At 40.5% G+C, this 19815-nt stretch overlaps 1 protein-coding gene across 3 annotated transcripts in view; it reads left to right on the top strand.

Moving 5' to 3' along the window:
• Positions 1-19815, top strand: part of PDE11A (phosphodiesterase 11A) — a 324817-nt gene that overhangs the window by 185562 nt on the left and 119440 nt on the right. For all 3 annotated transcript variants that reach the window (XM_019739325.2, XM_019739326.2, XM_074338486.1), the window contains exon 10: positions 4119-4169. In XM_019739325.2, the coding sequence (XP_019594884.2) occupies positions 4119-4169 (51 nt within the window). The remainder of the gene's footprint in view (positions 1-4118; positions 4170-19815) is intronic.

The raw sequence follows: 19815 nt of genomic DNA, 5'->3' as shown, positions 1-19815 counted from the left end.
GTGTGCCTTTTGGGTGTGTCATCCTTGGAGGCAGCCAGGTGATACTCTAGCTCAGTTCAAAGCTGGCCACTGGGCATGCCAGCCCCAGGGCCACCTGGGAGGGGACCCACTGCAGGCCAAGTTCAGCCACAACCTGTGCCCTGCCCGATGCTACCTGGCATGAGCTACAAAGCAACCCACAGATTCCCACTGCCTACACTGTGCTTGGAGGTGCCATGACAGGCCAAGATGTGAACCAAGGCCAGCTGCCGCTAGTACCGGGCTTAAGGCTGTTCAGCCAGAGAGGTACGGGACACTTCAAGCCAGATGCTGCTTATGTGGATTCCATGAGCCTTTGAGAGATTTTAAGAAAGTCTGCAGTATGAACCAAGGCAGGCTGTTTGTACGAAAAAGCCACTGACAGCAGCTTGGGTGTTGGGTGGGGCTTGACAGTTGGGTGGAAGGTGGTCTCAGAATCACCAGGGAGGACAAGTGAATGGCATTAGTCAGGTTGATGGAAACTCAGATATGGTGGCAGCCTGCTTGAGCACGCCAGGAAGGAGGTAGGCTCAACAAGAAACAATGGCTCCCAGCAGCTCCTCCTTCTGGGAGAAAGCTGCCCCTCCTCACAATCCTCACAGTCAACTCAGTTCCTCCCCCTGAAGCCAGACAACTAATTTCCTCCCCATGTGTCCCTTTCCCCTTTTGAGCTGCTGCCCCAGCACTAGAGCTCAGAGCAAGTGAGTCCATCAGCAAGTAAGTCCATGCACAGGTCCTATAAGAGGAGCGCCTGGGTGTGTAGCTGCCCTCTGTCTCATTCAGCCACAATCTCTGCTGGTTATGGGAGTTATGGGAACTTCTCTCCCTGGCACTGGAACCCTGGGCTGGGGAGCCTCATATGGCTCTGAGACCCCTTGCTCCTCCCCGGGGACCTCCAAAGCCAAGATATCCCTCCAGGTTAATAATGGTCACATGCAGATATGGCATCAGCCTGTTCTGTGTTTCTGCCCCTCCTACCAGTCTCAAGGTGGCTTCTTCTGTATGTCTGTTATTGTAGGGCTTCAGTTCAGCTGGACTTCAGGTGATTCTCAATGATGGTTGTTTTGTACTTTAGCGGTAATTTTGATGTTGTTGCAAGAGAAGGTGAGAACAGGGTTTACGTACTCCACCATCTTGACTGGAAAAAAGTGGAGGTAGTATTTTCAAAATATATATTTAACAGAAGACTTGTATCTAAAATATACAAAGAATTACAACTCAATAATAATAAAACAAAAGAAAATTTTAAATGGGAAATAAGTCAATCTGTAATTGTCTGCTTCACTGATTCAAATACTTTCGATTTAGTGGCTTTAAGAGATTTTGTTGTTTATTTAAATAACAAAGGAATTGAGAAAAGTCAATTTAAACAAAGGGGGTGGGTAGTATGCCTTCGATACTAAAAGCCAGACTAAGCACCACCTGGTGGCAGATATTTTGAATTTCAACTTGAGTTTTTGTGGAAATTTTTATTAAGTAAATTATATCAATTTTTAAAGATAAATTATGAAGATTGAATCAGCAATCTTCTTCTTGTAAATAGTAATACATTTTAATAAGATGACAACCAAATTAAAGTTTACTGTAGTAAAACTGAACCTAAAGAACAAAATCTATTCAGTTATTTTTGCAGTGAAAATACTCTGCCAAATATTTATATGGTATATTTATAATTGAATATTAATACAATAAAAATAAATTGATTTTTTTGTGTGCTGGGTATTGAACATATATTATTGCATTTAATCTTTCTAAGAACTATGTGAAGTACTGGCTCTCACCACAGAATTTTCCCAGTAAAAATATCTCTTGGTTTTTGTTTACATTGGGAAGAATTATGTTTATGTCCCCAAAACTCTGTATAATTTTTTGTGAAATAATGAGATATGGGGTAAGTTTGATTTACGTTCCAGATTAAATTGATCTAAATAACATTCAAATCATGTGTAGATATTTTCAGAACCACACGGAATTTAACAATGAAGGTACACATCTGGAGCTAAGAAAGGCAACTTGTCCTGAATGCGTCGCCACCATGCCTCTAGTATTTAGCTCTTGCTTTTACTTAGTATTTGACAATGAGTCCCTTCCCAAAGATGAAAAAGTGTTGAGAAAGCTATGGGAAAAGAAGTGTGTAAGTACAGTATTTAAATGGAAGAGAACACACTACTGAATATAAAGAAACTTTTTGTTAAGAACTATATTGGTTATGGCCAGAGTCAGCTTTTGATTATAACAAAACATCATTTTTTGTTCATACGTACATATGAATTTCACTTTCTTTCATTAAGTTTTAAGAAGTGGTTTCAGGTCTTATAATACATTATAATTTTTCCTATTAAAAATAATGGGAAACAGGCTCCCTGTTGGTGTTTTCAGGTGGAATCTCTGATTTTCAAGAATAGGTTACTGATGTTAAGCAGGAAATACCTGTACAGTGTTACTACTATACCATTTTAAAAATGAGACTTAAAGGGATCAAAGCACTTGTCCAAAGTCCAACAGCTGGGAAGTGGTGGAACCCTGGTAGGTTGGCTCTAGAAGCTGTGTTCTAACCACCATGAGACGCTGCCTCCATGGTGGTCCTCTTTCTCTCACACAGATATTACATACCTTGGGTCAGTGTTTCTCAAAGTTCTTGGTCAATAGGCTATTAGGTTGGAATGTTACTAGATTAATATGTCACCTAAAAGGGAGTTCTGTGGTTAATTAGATTTGGGAAATGCTGAGTTTAACCAAATAAAATCTGTTACTTTACTTTTCAGAGCCAAATGCATACTGCAGTTCTCTAAAGTTGGTAATTGAAGAGGGATTTAACATGTTCTAGACTTATTTGTTTGAGATTTGTATAGATTAAGCATGGGATTGGTAGCATAAAACATATAACATGTATACATTACGTATGTGTGTGCATATGTAGGTATATGTCTTATAACATACAAATACTGACTTAAACAAATGCGTGTTCATTTGTCGTGTATTACAAGAAGTCTGGGGCTGGGCAGTCCAGGGCCAGTGTCATTTTTCTTTCCCTTTCTCCTCTACTCTCCATAATAAGCTGTCGTTTATACTCGTGATTGTCACCTCATAGACACCAGATTTTGCTGTATCTCCAGGCCTTACAGCTGTTTTCCAGGGAGGGAGAGAAAGGAAAGAGGCAACCCCAACACTCCCACTTATATTTCATTGACCAGAGCACTCCAAATGACCACTCCTAGCTGTAGGCAGCCTTTGAACTGGGTTTGTGAGTTTTAATCCTCTGTCTCAGTAAGTTATGATGTGGTGATAAAACCCAAAGGTTGATTTCTTGCTCACATGACATGTCATCAGCTGCAGGTCAGCTGTGGCTCTGCTCACTGCATTGTCTTCATTTTGTGGCTCAGACTGAGTGAGCCACCCCTCTCGGAGCCATGTAGTTCCCATGGTAGAGGGGAAACAGAGGAGGCAGAACCACATGATGGCTCTTAAAGACTGCTCAAAAGTGACATCCATCACTTCCCCCACATTCCATTGGCTAAAGCCAAACATATACTAAGGCATATATGACATCAGTCATATACTAATGTCAATAGGAGAGAGAAATACAATCCTCTTACAAAAAGCATTGCAGATGGTTGGACATAACAATATAATCTTTCCTATGTAATAAAAGCATGCAAGTGAGAATAGACCAGAGATGGAAATTGGGTCAACAGTCTAGTGTCTGCCACAGGACACACGCACACATACACACACCACCACCACCACCACCTTTTTATTTATTTATGTTCCAGAGCATTTCACATCCTTTGGGAACTGTGGTCTTGAGCCACATCGTCACCGTTTGATAAAACAATTACTTATGAAAACATCCTGGTTAAAATACTTAGCCTATAATGTGGATTGTAGTTCCATTCATCTTTATAATAGATTCCACTGTAATTGCACAGATGACAATCTGTGTCACAGATTGTTACCAGAAATTATTTGTCACACATTAAAATCCACTCTTTTGTCAAGGTGATATAAATGAGCCATGTTTATTTTTAAGCCATGAGAATTTCAGAACATAGAGTTGTATCTGGTTATTAAAGCATTTTTTTTCTTTTCTTCTGAATCAGGTGCTATCATACCATGCGACATGTTCAAAAGCTGAAGTTGACAAGTTTAAGGTAAGGAAGCAAGTGGTACCCTATTGGGGCATAAAGAGAAACTTTACATGGCTTTCTGACTTTGTCACTTACCTCTGTACAATCAGTGCTGCCCACTGGCTGTGTTTGTATGTTTCAGTTTTAGAGTGGAAGAGAGATATATACAACTGTGTCACCCCTTCATGATCATTTGAATGGTTCGGTATTTATTTCTTCAAAATTGTTCAGTAGGAGGATATCAGAAAAAAACCCTGTGTAATATGATGAGAATCAGCATGCCTGGTTTTGGCATTGGTTTTACCTCTAACTTTCTTTTTTTGTTGTTCTGTTTTGTTTTGTTAATTAAAGTTTATTGGGGTGACAATTGTTAGTAAAGTTACATAGGTTTCAGGTGCACAATTCTGTAATACATCATCTATATATCACATTGTGTGTTCACCACCCAGAGTCAGTTCTCCTTCCATCACCATATATTTGACCCCATTGACCCTCATCTAACACCTCCTTCCCCCTTACCCTCCCACTAAACTATTGTCTGTGTCTATGAGTTTTTGTTTCTTCATTTGTTTGTCTTGTTCCTTTGTTGTTTTCAGTTTTATATACCACATATCAGTGAAATCATATTACCTCTAACTTTCTAATCTTAGGGCCTATATCTAATCTTAGGGCCTGTATCCTCATCTGTAACATAGATGAAGAAGTTAGGATAATTATAGGTAACATTTACTAAGAGTTTACTATGGACCAGGATTAATATGAAGTATTTTACCTGTATTAATTCATTTGAGTGTCATTATCCTACGAAGTACATACTATTTTACAGGTGAGTAAACTGAGGCACAGAGATGTTGAGTAGACAGGCCAAGGTCAAATGATTGTAAGGAGTGTAGCCATGTAAATCTGGCCCCAGAAATGGAGTTCTTCTCTGCCAGGCTTAACCGCTCAGCATGACCTGCTTCCATCTGCAAAGGCCTATGAGTCTGTGAATGAGTCTTAGATATTCTTTTTCACCTCAGTCACCACCATTCCCTTAAAGGCAACTCAGAATTCTTGCTCGTCTCTCAGCACTTCTACAGGCCATGGTCAAAACCGGGGAGTATGAAGAACCTGATTTTTCTCCCTTTTGAAAGTTTTGGTGTCTGCCTTTTTAATGTTTTGTGGAGGTTCACAGAATTATCAAGCAAGCTACCACAACTCTAAGGAAAATAACGTATTGTAATATTTGTATGTAATAACACTTAATGATGACTACACTTCTAAGAATTTAATTTGCATGTAGCTGCATTTGTCTGCCCAGGAATAATGGCACAGAGACCTTTGCACCTGATAATTGAATCAGATCATTATAGTTTGCACTTTAATGAAGAAAGGAGGCAAGGGAAGACCCCAAACTCATAATAGTGATGAGGGAATTGCTCGGAAGGGCAGTGAGCATACAGTGGGCATAGGTGAGCTGTCTGGCCTCCATCCAGGAGTGTGGCTTCACATTGGCTTAGAGAGATGCTTAGGAAAGACCTGCGGTAGTGACCCAGATCAGAAGGAAAGGCATGGTGCCAGCAGGAGGTGACAGCTAACAATAGAGGAAGGAGACAGAACAACCAAAACCCAGGAGTCAGGGATTATTTGTTGCGGAGATAAACATCCTAACTACATCCAGATTGTGAGTGCTGTCAGCGCAGCACTATTTGTATGTTTTTCCACTGCCCTGTCCCTACTGTCTTTTCTACTACCTCTCATAGTTCTTGGGACATAGTAATACTCAGTAAATAACTTGTTGAATGGATGAATGAGTGAATGAATGAATGGCTAAATAAATCCAAAAAACATCAGTGTTCTACAACTCAAAACAATTGTTCATTAAGAAAATGTTAAAACTGTGACTGCACATAATTATTTATATTTTTAATATCTTACGTATATTTTATTAATATTTTCATAAAAATATTTAAAATTCTTTTACTTTTATAAAGTTCAGTTACCTAGAAAGTCTGTTCATGGAAATAACTTTCCATAATTATTTTACTGTTTTATATTTTTACTGTTATTATGATTATCATCATGGCTAAAAGAGGGAACAGGCAGACAGGGAGAAAGACAGCAAAGCTCACAATGGACTAAATATGACTTTGAAAGCTATTTGATGGGACATGTCCAGAGCTTTAGCAGGGCAATATCACTAGCTGTCTACTCTATAAGGTATTGCCCCGTGTTCAGGCTTCATTCTTTGCTAAAGTAACACTATTGTCTTGGAATCTACCATGCTCTTCTATTGTTAGCTCACAAACATACTAAAAATATGCAGTATTTAAATTTGAGAACAAAGGTTATTTCATCTTAAAATTATCAAGATTATTAACTTAACTGATTTATTCCAGATTTTATCCTGAAAGATATTAGCTAGTATCTTATTACAGTATAATTGAGATATAGTAGATAATTTTAACCTAATGGCTTTTTTCTTAATATATAAAGTAAATAAAATGTTATCATAATTGGTAGCTGATGTCTTATAATTGTAGCAATAACATTAAAATGTAGTGAGCTTAAAATAATCCTCTACAGACACTGAAAAGTATTTACTGAAATTTCATGCTAGAGTATGTACAATGGCAGTTTCTTAACATTGTAGCTAAATAACTGTAAATAAATACTTTGGGGTTTTTTTGACCAATATGTACAGACAAACCATACTTACATTCAAATATATTGTAAACTTTGCTACTTACAATACTTTTTTAACAGAAATTTATATATATATAATATATATATATATGAGAGAGAGAGAGAGAAAGAACGAGAGAGATATGAAATCTGGAATCAGAGATATGAAATCTGGAATCCCTGATATTTCACGAGTTAAAGGATGGCTGAGTCTCAATGTATTGGATTATGCCCAGCTGGGACCGAGCTAGTGATCAGTGATTCAGAGATTAAGCCAGAGTTTGGGAAGAAATTGATTTTTTTTCTAGTGCTAAAAAGCATCTGGAGGTCAAATACATGCATACACAGGCCAGACTCCAGTTGCAGCCCAAGCTGTACCACATCTAGGATTCAGACATGTCTAGAAGACCAGTGAGATGTGGTCTGTTTACCTGAGAGACTAAGAGGCCTTCTGAGTCAAGAACTCTTCCTAATGGAAGTTAAGGCCACATGCCTCAGTGTCTGGATGATTCCAAATTCAGCATGGGGTTTGTCTCTTGGATTTGTCCCTTACCCTAGCCTCCCATGGATGCACATTCTCAGCTAAGGACATGAGTGGACATAAAAGGCATGAACTTTCTATAGTTTCAGTGCATTAAATGCCCCTGCGGGCACAGGGCTCAGGAGTGTCAATAGCACACAGCACAAGGCAACAGCCCAGGGGAAGGAAGCATCACTATGGACCAGAGGCAAGGCAGCTTCCTACCAATATGACCAGCGGAGGTTGAAGGAATCCATGCAGGCTGAGTAGTCACATTTTAAGGACAACTATATACCCTGAGAACTCCCAGAAATGAGTAGGGGAGATAATATACCATTATCTTCCATTAATATACCATTAATTACTTTCAGTTCACTATAACTTGTACTCCTGGGTGGCATGGCCTAAAAGAACACAGATTTTATATATGATAAACCTGTAGTGAATCTTTAATAATCATTAAAGGTGGCTGATACCACCTTATCTTTCCTCATATCTTGTCTTCCCATTTCATATCCTTCCATGTTTGGGGATTTCTTTTCCTAATTTAGAATGCCATAGGAGAGGGGTAGGGTGTTTTTGTTTGTTCTATTAACCCTATTTCTCCTATTGGGAAAAATCTTGAGGGGTATGTAGTGGTGGGTGGGTGAATGGTGGTGAGAGTGTGAAAACCCTGCTAGAAGTGTCCCTGGATGGTCTGACCAGAACAAGTAGGTTAATTAACATATAATTGCTCATCCAAGAATGTCAGAACTTAAGCTTATTTTTTGTGGTTCTGGTGTATCATTTACACCTTGGAAAATAGTCCTTTCTATGGGGCTACCTATATACAAAAAGATCACAGAACTTTCTGGAAATGATGAATTAACTTTTTAAAAGTCTGATTCTGATTATAATGCTAATTATTTATCCTTTATGAGTCGGTTGTCCTATGCCTTGAGTAAGGAAACCAGGCTCTAAAGAATGGTTTTTATCCTCATTAATATTTACTGATCTTCCTTGAACTTGAAATAAGGTGTGCCCAAAAAATTTGCCCATACTTTGGTGCCCGTTTATATCTCCTTTGCACTGTGCTAAGAGGAATAATCTATCAAGACCATATTAACAATTAGAGCTCTTTGAAGATGACTGGTTTAAAGGCTTTTAATAACCTGAAGATGCCAGGTATGATAACAGAGAAAATGAGTTTACTACACCAATTATATGCTCCTGTAATTTTATGCACTTTTCTAAGATTCCAGTGTGGTGGACAGACAAACAGTTATTACTATATATGCTAGTTTACCAATTAAAATCAACTCATGGACATTCTCATGTTATATTGCCACCTTCTATTACCCCTTCTTTCAATTCCAAACTGCATGGGTTACGGCTACAATCAGAGATGGACTTGTTTACAGCACTGTTTTACTGCCTCAGTAATGTAACGCTGATAACTCATGTTGGGTGTTTGGGTTTGGACTACCTCTTGCATATTTCAAGTTTTCAATGTTAATGCCTAGGCCACAGATTAATATCCTGGTAAAGTAAATAAAGTACCGTGGAACAGGTATGCCCTGTGGCCTTTCCATACCAAACTAAGAATGGCTACATCAAAAATAGCATCTGGCAACCCCCTCTGTGAGATAGATGGCAGGGGGCAAGCCAAGCAATGGGATGTGATGTCCTTAGCTTTTTGTTTTTTAAGTCATTAAGTTTGGAGAGACATGTTTGATGCACGAACTATTCAAATGTTATTATTAGAAGCCTCCGGCCTCAGAACGGCCCCTGCTGTTGTGATGGTAGATGTCTGTCAGAGGCCCTACATAAGGGTCCCTGACAAGGAGGCAGGAGTTGGGGCTGATCCCCATTTGGCCAGCCAAGTGCATGCAATGCCTTGTATTAATTGATCCTCCAAAAGGTGCACCTTTTTCTAACTGCAAAAAGGCAACACAAATGCTGCCCTACCCACTCTATTTCCAAGGCCAGAGAAAAGCCCAATCCTTGCAGCAGTTTCTTGCAGAGGAAAAGTGTACTGTGTAGAGAGGGGGTCACACAGTGGCGTTTACTCAACTCCAGGTGATGTGGCCACCATAAAGGAGGAAGAGGTAGGGCAAGCACTAGGTGGCAGAGGCTCGGGGAGCTCGTGTTCCCCACCCCAGTCAGTGGGGAGCACCTTCCAGCTCCTCTCCTACAAGCCAGGTGCTCCAACAGCCCTGGAGGTAACCCAGGACCTCGGGGTGCCAGGGAGGGAGGGAAGAAGAGCTTTCCACTGTTTCTCTAGTCTCAGCCCACACAGCCTTCCTACAATGCTCCTTTTGGAAATCTCAACAACTAATGCCCTTCCAGTTCACCTCAGCTTATTTCTAAGGTTGTTAAAAAAATGACCTTGAAGCAATATAAACAGAATTCGGGTATCTTCTTACACCTAATCTATTCTGGCTCCTCGCTTGTCCTTGCCTCCTGAATTGAGGGGATTGTTTTGACTTTAAATAGTATTTATGCCGAGTTTAACATCTGAGATTTTTTTATCATCAGGGGAAGTTATTGAACCTCCAGCAGGAAATTGACTGCAGGGAAAACAGCTGAGTCAGCATTCTAAAGGGCATCTTCTGCCCCTGAGGCAGCAGCTGAGCCAGGCGGGCTGCACTGCTTAGGACATGTCCATAAATATGTGGAGCGCTTTGTGTTCAAATGTCCACAGGTTCCTAAGGAGTTCTCTCTATGAACTATGTCTTAATCGAGTGCCACATCAGAAAAAAGATGGCTGTACTTTGTCACTATTGAGTATTGAAAATGTTGGTGGGGTGGGGGAGGGGAGCCAGGGCTGCAAGTCCAGGCTGGCCTTTCCTACAGCTGAACTAAGCAGCTATGAGCCGAGGGCTCTTCAAGGACCCACCTGGCCCAAATACATCCTGTAGTGACCCTGACCTCCTCTCAGATCAGTTTAAATAGCCACTGTTTGTCACTTCTTCCCCTTTGAAAACAAAACAGGGACGCTATCTCCAAAAGGTCCCTCAAGCGTCTACTTCCCCTGGGAGGAAGATGGGCCTGGAAGGCTTTCTCCCACCTTGCTTACACATATTGACACAGCTGGGCTTACTGCATTCCCTAGGTGTCACACTTGAAGGCCCAGGGAGTCTGAGTCGGAAGGAATGAAATAAAAGGAAGTTCATTTTTTGTTTCAGAATAGTGCTGGGTCCTGAAGGTCCAGGGAAGCAGGAATGGAGGGCAGTAGTGTGGCCCCCTTATAGCCATTAACCCTGAACAGTAAAATGAACTGTAAAGGCCAAAGGAGTAAGAACCTTCCAGAACACTAGGGCATCTGAGACTGTCACGCTCCCTTCTTTCTGGTTTTCCTCTAGTTAGAGCCATCTATAACCATAGATATGGCTGAGAAATAAAGAACCGATAACCCCTCATCTCAATGATATGGGTTTGTTTTAGCAATCATAATGGTTGGTTTTCTCTCTGTTCTTGTAGTACACATAGAAGCTACAAACTCCTGGCTGTTCTGCTTTGCTCACCCTCCTCTCCAGATGCGCACTTTGGATAAAACTATACAGTCATCTTTGAGTCCTCACACCTTCTCACTCCCACATGCTGTCCCCTCCATCTGACTTCAGAACGTCTCGCAGCTCCCATCATTCCCACGGTCATCACTGGTTCAAATCCTCCTTCTGTCTCGTGCGGACAGTGGTTACGCAGTGTTCTCTTAGCCGGTCTCCTTTTCTCGACCTACTCCCAAAGTCGTCCTGTACACAGCTGCTAGATGAACAGCACTCATCTGGGTTGGTGCCAGTTTCTGTCTCACAAAACTTAGTATCCTCTATAAGTCTCTAGATTCCATCATTTCAGATTCTTTAACTGGACATTAAAAGTGCTCTGAACTGTAACTTCCAGTTCACTTTTTCATCCCGCTTCCCATGCTCTCACTTACCCACCATTCGCAATAGTTCCATTTGCTATCTTCTGTCCTTTCTCTTCCCTTCCCTGTCTTTGGCCCCACCCCTATTCCTATCTCTGCATATTTAAAGTCCTAACAATCCCTCTGATCCTGCTCCATTGCCCCTCCCCCATGAAGTTGTCCTCACTGTCCTTCAGACAGAAGTGATCTGCTTATTTGCCATTCTTTTGTTGTATTTATCAGTTTCTAGCTTGTGATATATATCTCAGTGCACCTGCCTGATCACATCGTTAAACTAGGAGCATTTTTAGGGAAGAATCCTCATCTTAGTCATTTTTGTAACCCTTATATCACCTAAAGCCGTGCCTCACACCTGGGTGCTGGTGAAATGTCTACCAAGTGACCAAAATCATTGAACTGGTTGAAATTTCGATGGCAGAGGAAGCTACAACATGTGAACAGAATTTTGAAGCAAAGATCTATGACAATGTGTCTGCAACTGCAGTTTCAACATCGTGTTTTAAGTTCTTAGTTGTTAGTTTTCTGTGTTTCCAAAGAAGCCTACCTAAATAAAGGGATTCACTTTCTTTGTTTAGGAAATTCTCCTTGGAGTGTTCATTGTGATAGTATCTGTCCTTCCCTGCTGCAGGCGAAGGCTCCTCCCCATGAATTCCTAGTTGGTGCAGCAACTTCTTTAATATGAAATAAGATCCTTCATTCATGTATCCTGCTACCTCCACCCTGCTGATGAAAATTTTTAAAACTATTATTTTCTTGAATCTCAAGATACCTTTCTAATTCTTTTTATCTGTGTGGTCCTATAATCTGTCCCTTATTCCTGTTTTTGAAATTATGTACTGTTTTAGTAGTTCTGCATGTTTTTTCTCTGTTTTGGTAGTTCTGCATGTTTTGAAAATGGATCCATCCAAAATTCTGAGAAATTTGCGTGAATCTTGATTCTGTTGGTCCCAAGGCACCATATGAAATACGAAATTAGGTGAGAATGTCTGATCTAAGGGCTTTCTGCAGTCTCAGTAGCCAGAGCTGCCCGTTTGTAAGCAGTCTTTATAAGACCAGAGACACAATCAGACAGGAAACAGCAAATAGATGTAAAAAAATATGTAAATAGATAAAGCAGCCAAAGGCCTCATTTAAAACGTCTAAGCCTCAGGTTTCCTCATCTGCAAACCAAAGCCATTTCCAGCTGTAAAATACTATAATTTTATGAGCCTATAAAAATTTATCTCTAGGGAGGAAGGGGAAAATAACACACAAAGCAACATAAAGTTAACAAAACATCATGGGGTCCTTATTATTTCTGAACACCAAAGCTTTAAATTGAAGCTCTGTTTACAAACTTGGGTATTTGGTGGAAGAGTTGGCTCAACTTGATTTAATTACAGATTATAAATGATTTCCGAAGCCCACCATGCCTATGTTATATTTGAAGGGTAATATAATGCAATAATACTCATGAGGAAGATAAGTGATTACTTTAGGTAAAACAAGAGTCTTAATCTAAGTATAAAAACTATATACTAATGCTACCTATAAATGTTTAAATAATAATAATGTCTTAAAGAATATAACTCAGCAGTATATAAAAACCTTTTCAGACCCATTATCTCAATTGAGCCTCCAGCCTTTTGGTGAGTACAGGGCTCTTATACCATGTTTCCCCGAAAATAAGACCTAATTGGAAAATTAGCCTTAGCATGATTTTTCAGGATGACATCCTCTGAACATAAGCCCTAATGCATCTTTTGGAGCAAAAATTAATATAAGACTCGGTCTTATTTTCGGGGAAACACGGTAGCTCCATTTTACATAAGAGCCAACCAAGAACCAAAGAACCAGCAAGAAAAATGCACATATTTAGCTTTGATTTTTCCTCTCCAATGTTTTGTTTTGACCTTGAATACAATGCTTCTCCTTCAAGTGGCTGAATAGGAAAATGTAAGCAATATCATGGAATTTTATCCTGAAGCCATTTCTTTTGAGTTAAGTATTGTTCTTGGAACGTTCATGGCATTTAACAGTTTGGGAGCCAAATAAGCCTGAATAATGATGATGTCTGAGAAAAACAGAATTTTTGGCTGACTGTAACAGACATTTTAAAAGAGACTTTTCATGGTTCCTCTTTGGGCCATCAATATATAGTGCTATTTTGTCAGAAACTTCTTTTGTATTGCGGTTGTGCCATCTCTGTGACTTCTTACCCTGGGGTTTCAGACCGCTTAGAAACCTAAGGAAATTGGAAACAGCAAGCGTTATGAAGATATTGCATCATTCTTAGCAAGAGAGCATATGATCCATTATTCTGACATCTTGCTCGTCTTCCTTACAGTCTGATTGGCTATCTCGCTGTATGGAAATCCCTCGACATCTGGAAAGCTCAAAGGAAAAAGAGCAGTCCCTCTTTATTATCTTCTGCTCTCCAGGCCTGCCAAGTACCTTGTAAGAAAGATAACAAGGATATGAGATTGCAAACATCAGTTTAATGATAAAGCACTTGTCAGGAGATAAAGTCTTGTGTTTAAGGCATGAGAACTCATAAACTAGAGACTATTTTGGGAGGATATGAGAAATGTGAAATGGAGTTTATATTTGTATAGTATTTCCTGTAGTGATGCCGATATTAGGGGCCTCAGGGACAACAATCTGCGTATGTGAAATATGATGTCTTTAACGTAAGAGTCTTGTAGTAGATTTTTAAGGATTTTTAAAGTTATTAGGTTGGTGCAAAACTAATTGTGGTGTAAACGGTTTAAAATAATTGCAAAAACCGCAGTTATATTTGCACCAACCAAATATTATTCTGAATTAATTGTATACTGACTGGACTTGTGTGTGTGGAGAGAGAGAGAGAGAGAGAGAGAGAGAGAGAGAGAGAGAGAGACTTTAGCTCCAAGGGACAGTCAAGTGATTTGGAGTTTAGAAAAGAATCTTGTGGTAATTCGTTGTCTCCAAAGACAAGCAATGGAAAATCTGTGAGAAAACAAGATCTGAGATGAAACACTTTGGCCACTGGGTGCCATCCTTGCTCCATGTAAAGATTTGCTGAGCCACATTTCTAGGAAAATGGTTAAAACCTGAAAGGCAGTCATTTAAAAGTAATTTCAAGATGTAATAATGTTTGTGTGTGCGCATGACCTGGAATATGTTAGGGACACAGGCAGCGTATTGATTTGCCCAGACACGAGGGGAAATCCCCCCTCTACTTCAGCCGCATCAGCAAAGCCTGGGTAAAACCCTCTTGCTTGCTGTATCCCAATGAGCCAGCCAGTGGGTGGCAGGAGCAGCACGATGGAAGGGCTGGGAGTTGTTGATGAGCTGGTGTGCCAGGTATGCAGAGGGGAGCAGGGCAGACGCTCCATTAATTATTTTTATTATTGCGTATATTACAGCATGCGTGGAACAAGACTGGAACCCAGCCGATGGGGTGCCTGTGCTCTGCCCCTTCAAACACATTCCTTTCATTATCAGGGCTGGTGGAGCTGTGAAGCACTCTTCCCCTTGCTAGGAAAGCTGCATGTTGGTGGGAAAGTACCTGTTTCAGGTGCTTTCTGTTTCCCTACAAGCAATTCATGGTGTTTACAAAGACACCACCTCAGCCAGGCGTCAGGACATCCACAATCAAGGACACAACATCTGTGCAGGATTTTGCTATCTTTGGATTTGACAGTCATGTACATAAAACCAAGAAATTACACTCAGCATTATGAACCTGGGTCGCCAGAGAGAATATTCTAAGACTGTCATGTAACACAGGCTGATGTTTCCTTCTTGGGCCTCAAACATTTGGTGGGGACTAAGAAGAATTAGGGTGTGAACAAGTAAGAATTTTAATGAAAATTGAGACCTGTTACAGTCACACAATAACAGAAAACTCTAGAATCTTTTATACAAGATTACATTGTAGAAGGGATCCAAACTCAGAATAAATTTTAGTGCACATTCCCAGCTTGGGGGCCTCGCTGGCCTCATAGTTGGCCCGAGAAGGGGGCCCAGAGTTGTGCCCCAGGTATTTCTTTAGACTCAATGTAATCAAATCCACACGCCCATGAAAAGAGTAAGTGTGAGAAGGGCTGGCAAGAACTGATAAAAGTGCAGGCTTTTTCAACTTATCCAGGGATAAAAGGCTTACATACTACTCTGCTATTTATCATCTACAGGTGGATGGACTTTAAAATACATTTTCTGGGCTTGCTCTAGGATAACACGATACCAATCATTTTATATTTTAAATATTGCCACTCATAAGAGTAGTGCTGTTATAGCTAGAGCGTTCTTGCTGATTCAAAGTGCTTTCATAGCTCTTATTTCATTGAATGTGAACAGAAGCCTTTAAAGGAGGAATCAGTGGCTGTATCGCATCTACGGATCAGGCAGCTGAGGGAGATAGCACACTGCCTGTTTGGAAGTGGACATCCTTTCCTTGGACCCTCCTACCCAGGATGCTTGCTCAGTCCGCTCAATGTGTTGGTCACCTGGAAAATCCAAAACTTTTAATGAACACTTTACCTCGTGCCAGGTCTGTTTTCAGTATCTTATCTTTATTAACTCACTTAATCCTCACAAAAACCCTACTATTATTTTTCTTATTTTATAGGTGATGAAACATTTCAAAGAAATGCCCAGTTAATTATAGTATACAAACTAAGAAATTGTGGTATGGGTAGGTACGTAGAATTTGTAATAGTCCCTTTCAAAATGACATGGAACCCTTTTTGATTTAGGTCCTCTGGTCCTGGCATGGCCCTATACTAATAAGCCCTTCTATAATCATGGCTTAGTTCTCCAACAGAGTTCACATTTCAGCAAACTCTACTAAGGTGTTTTTGTGTGTTTGTTTGTTTGTTTGTTTGTTTGTTTGTTTGTTTTAAAGCTTACATAGTTTGTAAGTTAATCCAGCCCTACTACTTAACAGGTGTGCTTTCTCAGCCTTCAACATTCTGGAATATCAACTTCAAGGGATGGGTTTGTGGGATCTAAAAGCAATTTTCCCACCAAAGGCTAAATCCCAGACAACTCCTATGCTGAATGATCCCATTCCTCTCTTTACTAGGCTCATTTTCCTAACATATATTATTCATCTTAGGTCTTTCCGGAGACAGAGGGAAGCTCTGTGAAAACCAAGCTTTGTGATGGTTTCTACAGAAACAGGTGGCCATCCTCACCACTGGGCTTAAATTTGTCAAACAACCCCATGAAACACTGAAGCTGGGTTTTAAGGAAGGACACTTTGTACTCTTCCCCTCACCACCACCAGGAAAGCCGCAGCATTCAGAAAAGACAGAAAAGAGGGAGAGAGGCTTTCTATGATGACATTGTTCCAAAATGAAAAATCACAGGAATTGTGCTCCCTTTAAAACCATGGAGAAATTTATGTTCTGCCTGAAATATCTTTCAAACCATCAGTGATCTCCTTGAAAATAGCTTTTCTCTGGTCCTCCGAGGAGTGATGTGCAAGAGCGAAGGCTGGTCATTCGGATACCCGCCTTCAAAACCAAAGGTCCAAGTATTCTAGAATATTCTACTGTTAGGACTGTCCCTCTCTGCACTGGGCTGTGATCAAGCATCTCTCTCTACATGAGCTTTTTCACCTGATGCAGAATTTACTCATGAGAAGGCAGGATTGAGTAGGTTGCAAAGTTCCAGTAGTAAAATCTTCTGCCGCTCTATGATATACATAAGCCCAGAGTTCCTCCCAGGAAGAGTTACAAACGGGAGTACACTGAGTACCAAAAGGAAAACCTGCCCCATGGAATGTGCTCCTGCAAAGCCAACTGCTTCAGGCAGAGCCACCTCACCACTTCCAGAGCCAGCTGCAGCAAGCACCCAGTTGGTCCCTTGAGCCAAATGTGCAGAGCCATATCTTTGCAGCATTGAGCTCCCAGGTGTGCCCACTGCAGCCTGGCTTTCCTTAGAACGGGGTAAACATCGCCTGTGTCAGGGCCTTTCTCATCTTTCAGCAACCTCCTCTAGGAAGAACAAATCTCAAGTTCCAGTTTGGAGAATCTCAGGAAAGTTTTCTGATTGGTGCAGTTTGGGTCAAGTGCCCATCCCTGGACCAATCAACTATGACAGGGTTGTGGTCATAGAAGAATATGTCAGCTCCCAGTGGGAACACATGGTTGGAGTGGAAGAAGGACCACTTCCCCTAGAAAGGGAGAGAGTACTAGGCAGATAGTATCATAGCTGCCCTTCACAGGTGAGGTATACATGCATGTAATGTTCAGATCATGACTTTCGGTCCCTATCAAACCTGCCTATGACCTCTCTTGTGGAAAGCGCACATTTCCTGGGGCACAGGTGAGATACTCATAACAGCCCCTTCCTAATTTATAATTTGTAGACACTAGGTGATACCCACCGGTGATCTATCTGCTGAAGTGATCTCCCAAGCAACTTTGTTTAAATCACATTATTGAAAAGAATATTCTATTGTGTCCTTTTTAAAACAATTATATTTCCACTGATGGTCACCTTGATTTGGCTCTCAAACTCACCCACACCTTATAAGGCAAATCAATATAATTTCCAGAAATGTACCAATTAAATTGGCCCAGGAACTGCTCCTTAACTACTTCATCTGGTCCCATCATAGCAGTATCATTCTATTGTGTTGGAACACTGGAGGCTCTGATGTATAACCAGAAAAGCCCCCTTCAACTGGATCAACCAATAACTCACAGATTCCTTCTGGAGTAATCATTTCTTTGTGAACTAATTAGGACCTACTGGAGAAGTATGCAGATCAAATAGGCCAAACATCCCTATATATGATGTCTGGAACTCACAGTAAAATAGCTCAATTCCTGATCTATTTCCTGGCCTCATTAGAATTCAGTTAGTAGAAGGACATTCTTTCCTAGAGGCTCTTTGGCAGATTTGTGTATGAACAGTTAACCCAGTGTTAGCAAAAGCAGTTACTTGTATCCAAACAGCTCTCTCTGGCTGCAAAGAGAATCCCAAAGCTGTTTAGACAAGACTTTGCTTATCCTCCCACCAGGATGCAAATGTTTTAAATGGACAGAGAGAGATAAAATGCAGCCAGCGCTGGCCCCAACAGTGACCACATCCTGTGGCTGCTGAATTTTTGGACTTGAAGGTCAGGGGGGGAAGGTGAAGGAGGGGACACTGTAGACAAGGAGACAAAGAAAAAATTTAAAGGCCTTCTTGACATTGTTTAAAATTATTTCCCTCAATAAACAAGTTTGTACTTTAAAATGTATCAATACAAAACTACAAAAGGTATGTAGAAATACATATATTTCTAGGACAGGTAAAACTGCTAATCAGTCCATGAAACGCAGGATATTTGAGGGTAAGACAACCTTGAGTTGGTTTCTTTTCTCTTTTTTTTTTTTTCCTGCAGTATTCCCGTAACTGTTCTTCAGATGCCTAAATGTAGACTCAGGGAGATTTATTTTTCTTCTAACAGGGTATGTTATAGTTGTCACTCAGCCTTGAAATAGTTTTCCTCTCCAGTGGAACGTCAGGCCAGTAATATATTTGCATAGCTATTCCCACCTGTCACTCTTCTACCGGCCTAATGAGTCAGCATTGCTCAGAACGCTCAGTCAGCCAATAGCAGGCTTCTAAGCTGCTACATTTATGAGACATGTTTTCAAAATATTCGCAGTCACCCAGCAACAGGAAAAGGTATTTCATTGGCTCTCTTGCTGTCAGCTAGAAAGGAGGACAGACAATTCGATGGACTTCAGCTGTTAAGGTCAAGATGAGGCAGTGGAAAGTGGGAGGCCAGATGTTTGCACACAGGGGCCTCTCAGTGGTGAATGTGGTATTTCATAAGTATCATATAAAGCACAATGTTTTCATCACCCCAGATAAGAACTGAATGTTAAAGAATAATACTGTAATGGCGCAGGTTGTTTTCATCTGCAGTGTCGTAGGGTGCATAAATGATCAGTCTTGGCCCCCAGTCTTATCTGCCTGATCAAAGAAAGTGCTGTTGAATGTAAGAAATAAATTAGAGCTTTTGGTGTGGAAACCAATTAAGCCACCCTGTGCTAGAGGTGAGATGCCATGTAGAGTGGGTATTCTAAATGCCTAATAAATCCCATAAGTTACTTTATCAATATCTGATCTTGTGAATTATCTTGCCCTTAAAAAAGTCTACCTTTACTCTTGAAACTGATTTTCCCCTCAGAAAAAAAACCCAAGGAGAGAGCCAAGGAGCAAGTCAAGGTTACCCAGGCCTTGAATCATAGGCTATCACATGCCCCCTCCCCCGGTCTCCTTTAATTTCTCCATCAGGTGGTCCCATGCAATCCACACAGGAAAACAAGTTTTCCTCTTTCTTTTTGTATTCCTTTTGTGTTACTATAAGACAGAAAATTAATACTGATTTGGTGCGTATGTGAACTCAAAGCAATTAGGGAATGCTCTGAAAAGAATGTGCTGTAAATTCTTACAGACAAGAAAAAAAATAAATTCTTAAACTGATGACACCCAGTCCTTGCCAAGGACCTGGGCTCTCGGCACTTCAGGCTGTATGATAGACATTATTTCTCAATAATTAAGAAGAGTGAGCCTCTAAAAGCTTCAGTACCAAGAACATGTACATATCCTGT

Source organism: Rhinolophus sinicus, linkage group LG01, assembly GCF_036562045.2.
Source record: "Rhinolophus sinicus isolate RSC01 linkage group LG01, ASM3656204v1, whole genome shotgun sequence".
NCBI lineage: Eukaryota > Metazoa > Chordata > Mammalia > Chiroptera > Rhinolophidae > Rhinolophus > Rhinolophus sinicus.
The sequence above is the reverse complement of the archived record's forward strand: the minus strand, read 5'-3'. Positions and strand labels throughout refer to the sequence as shown.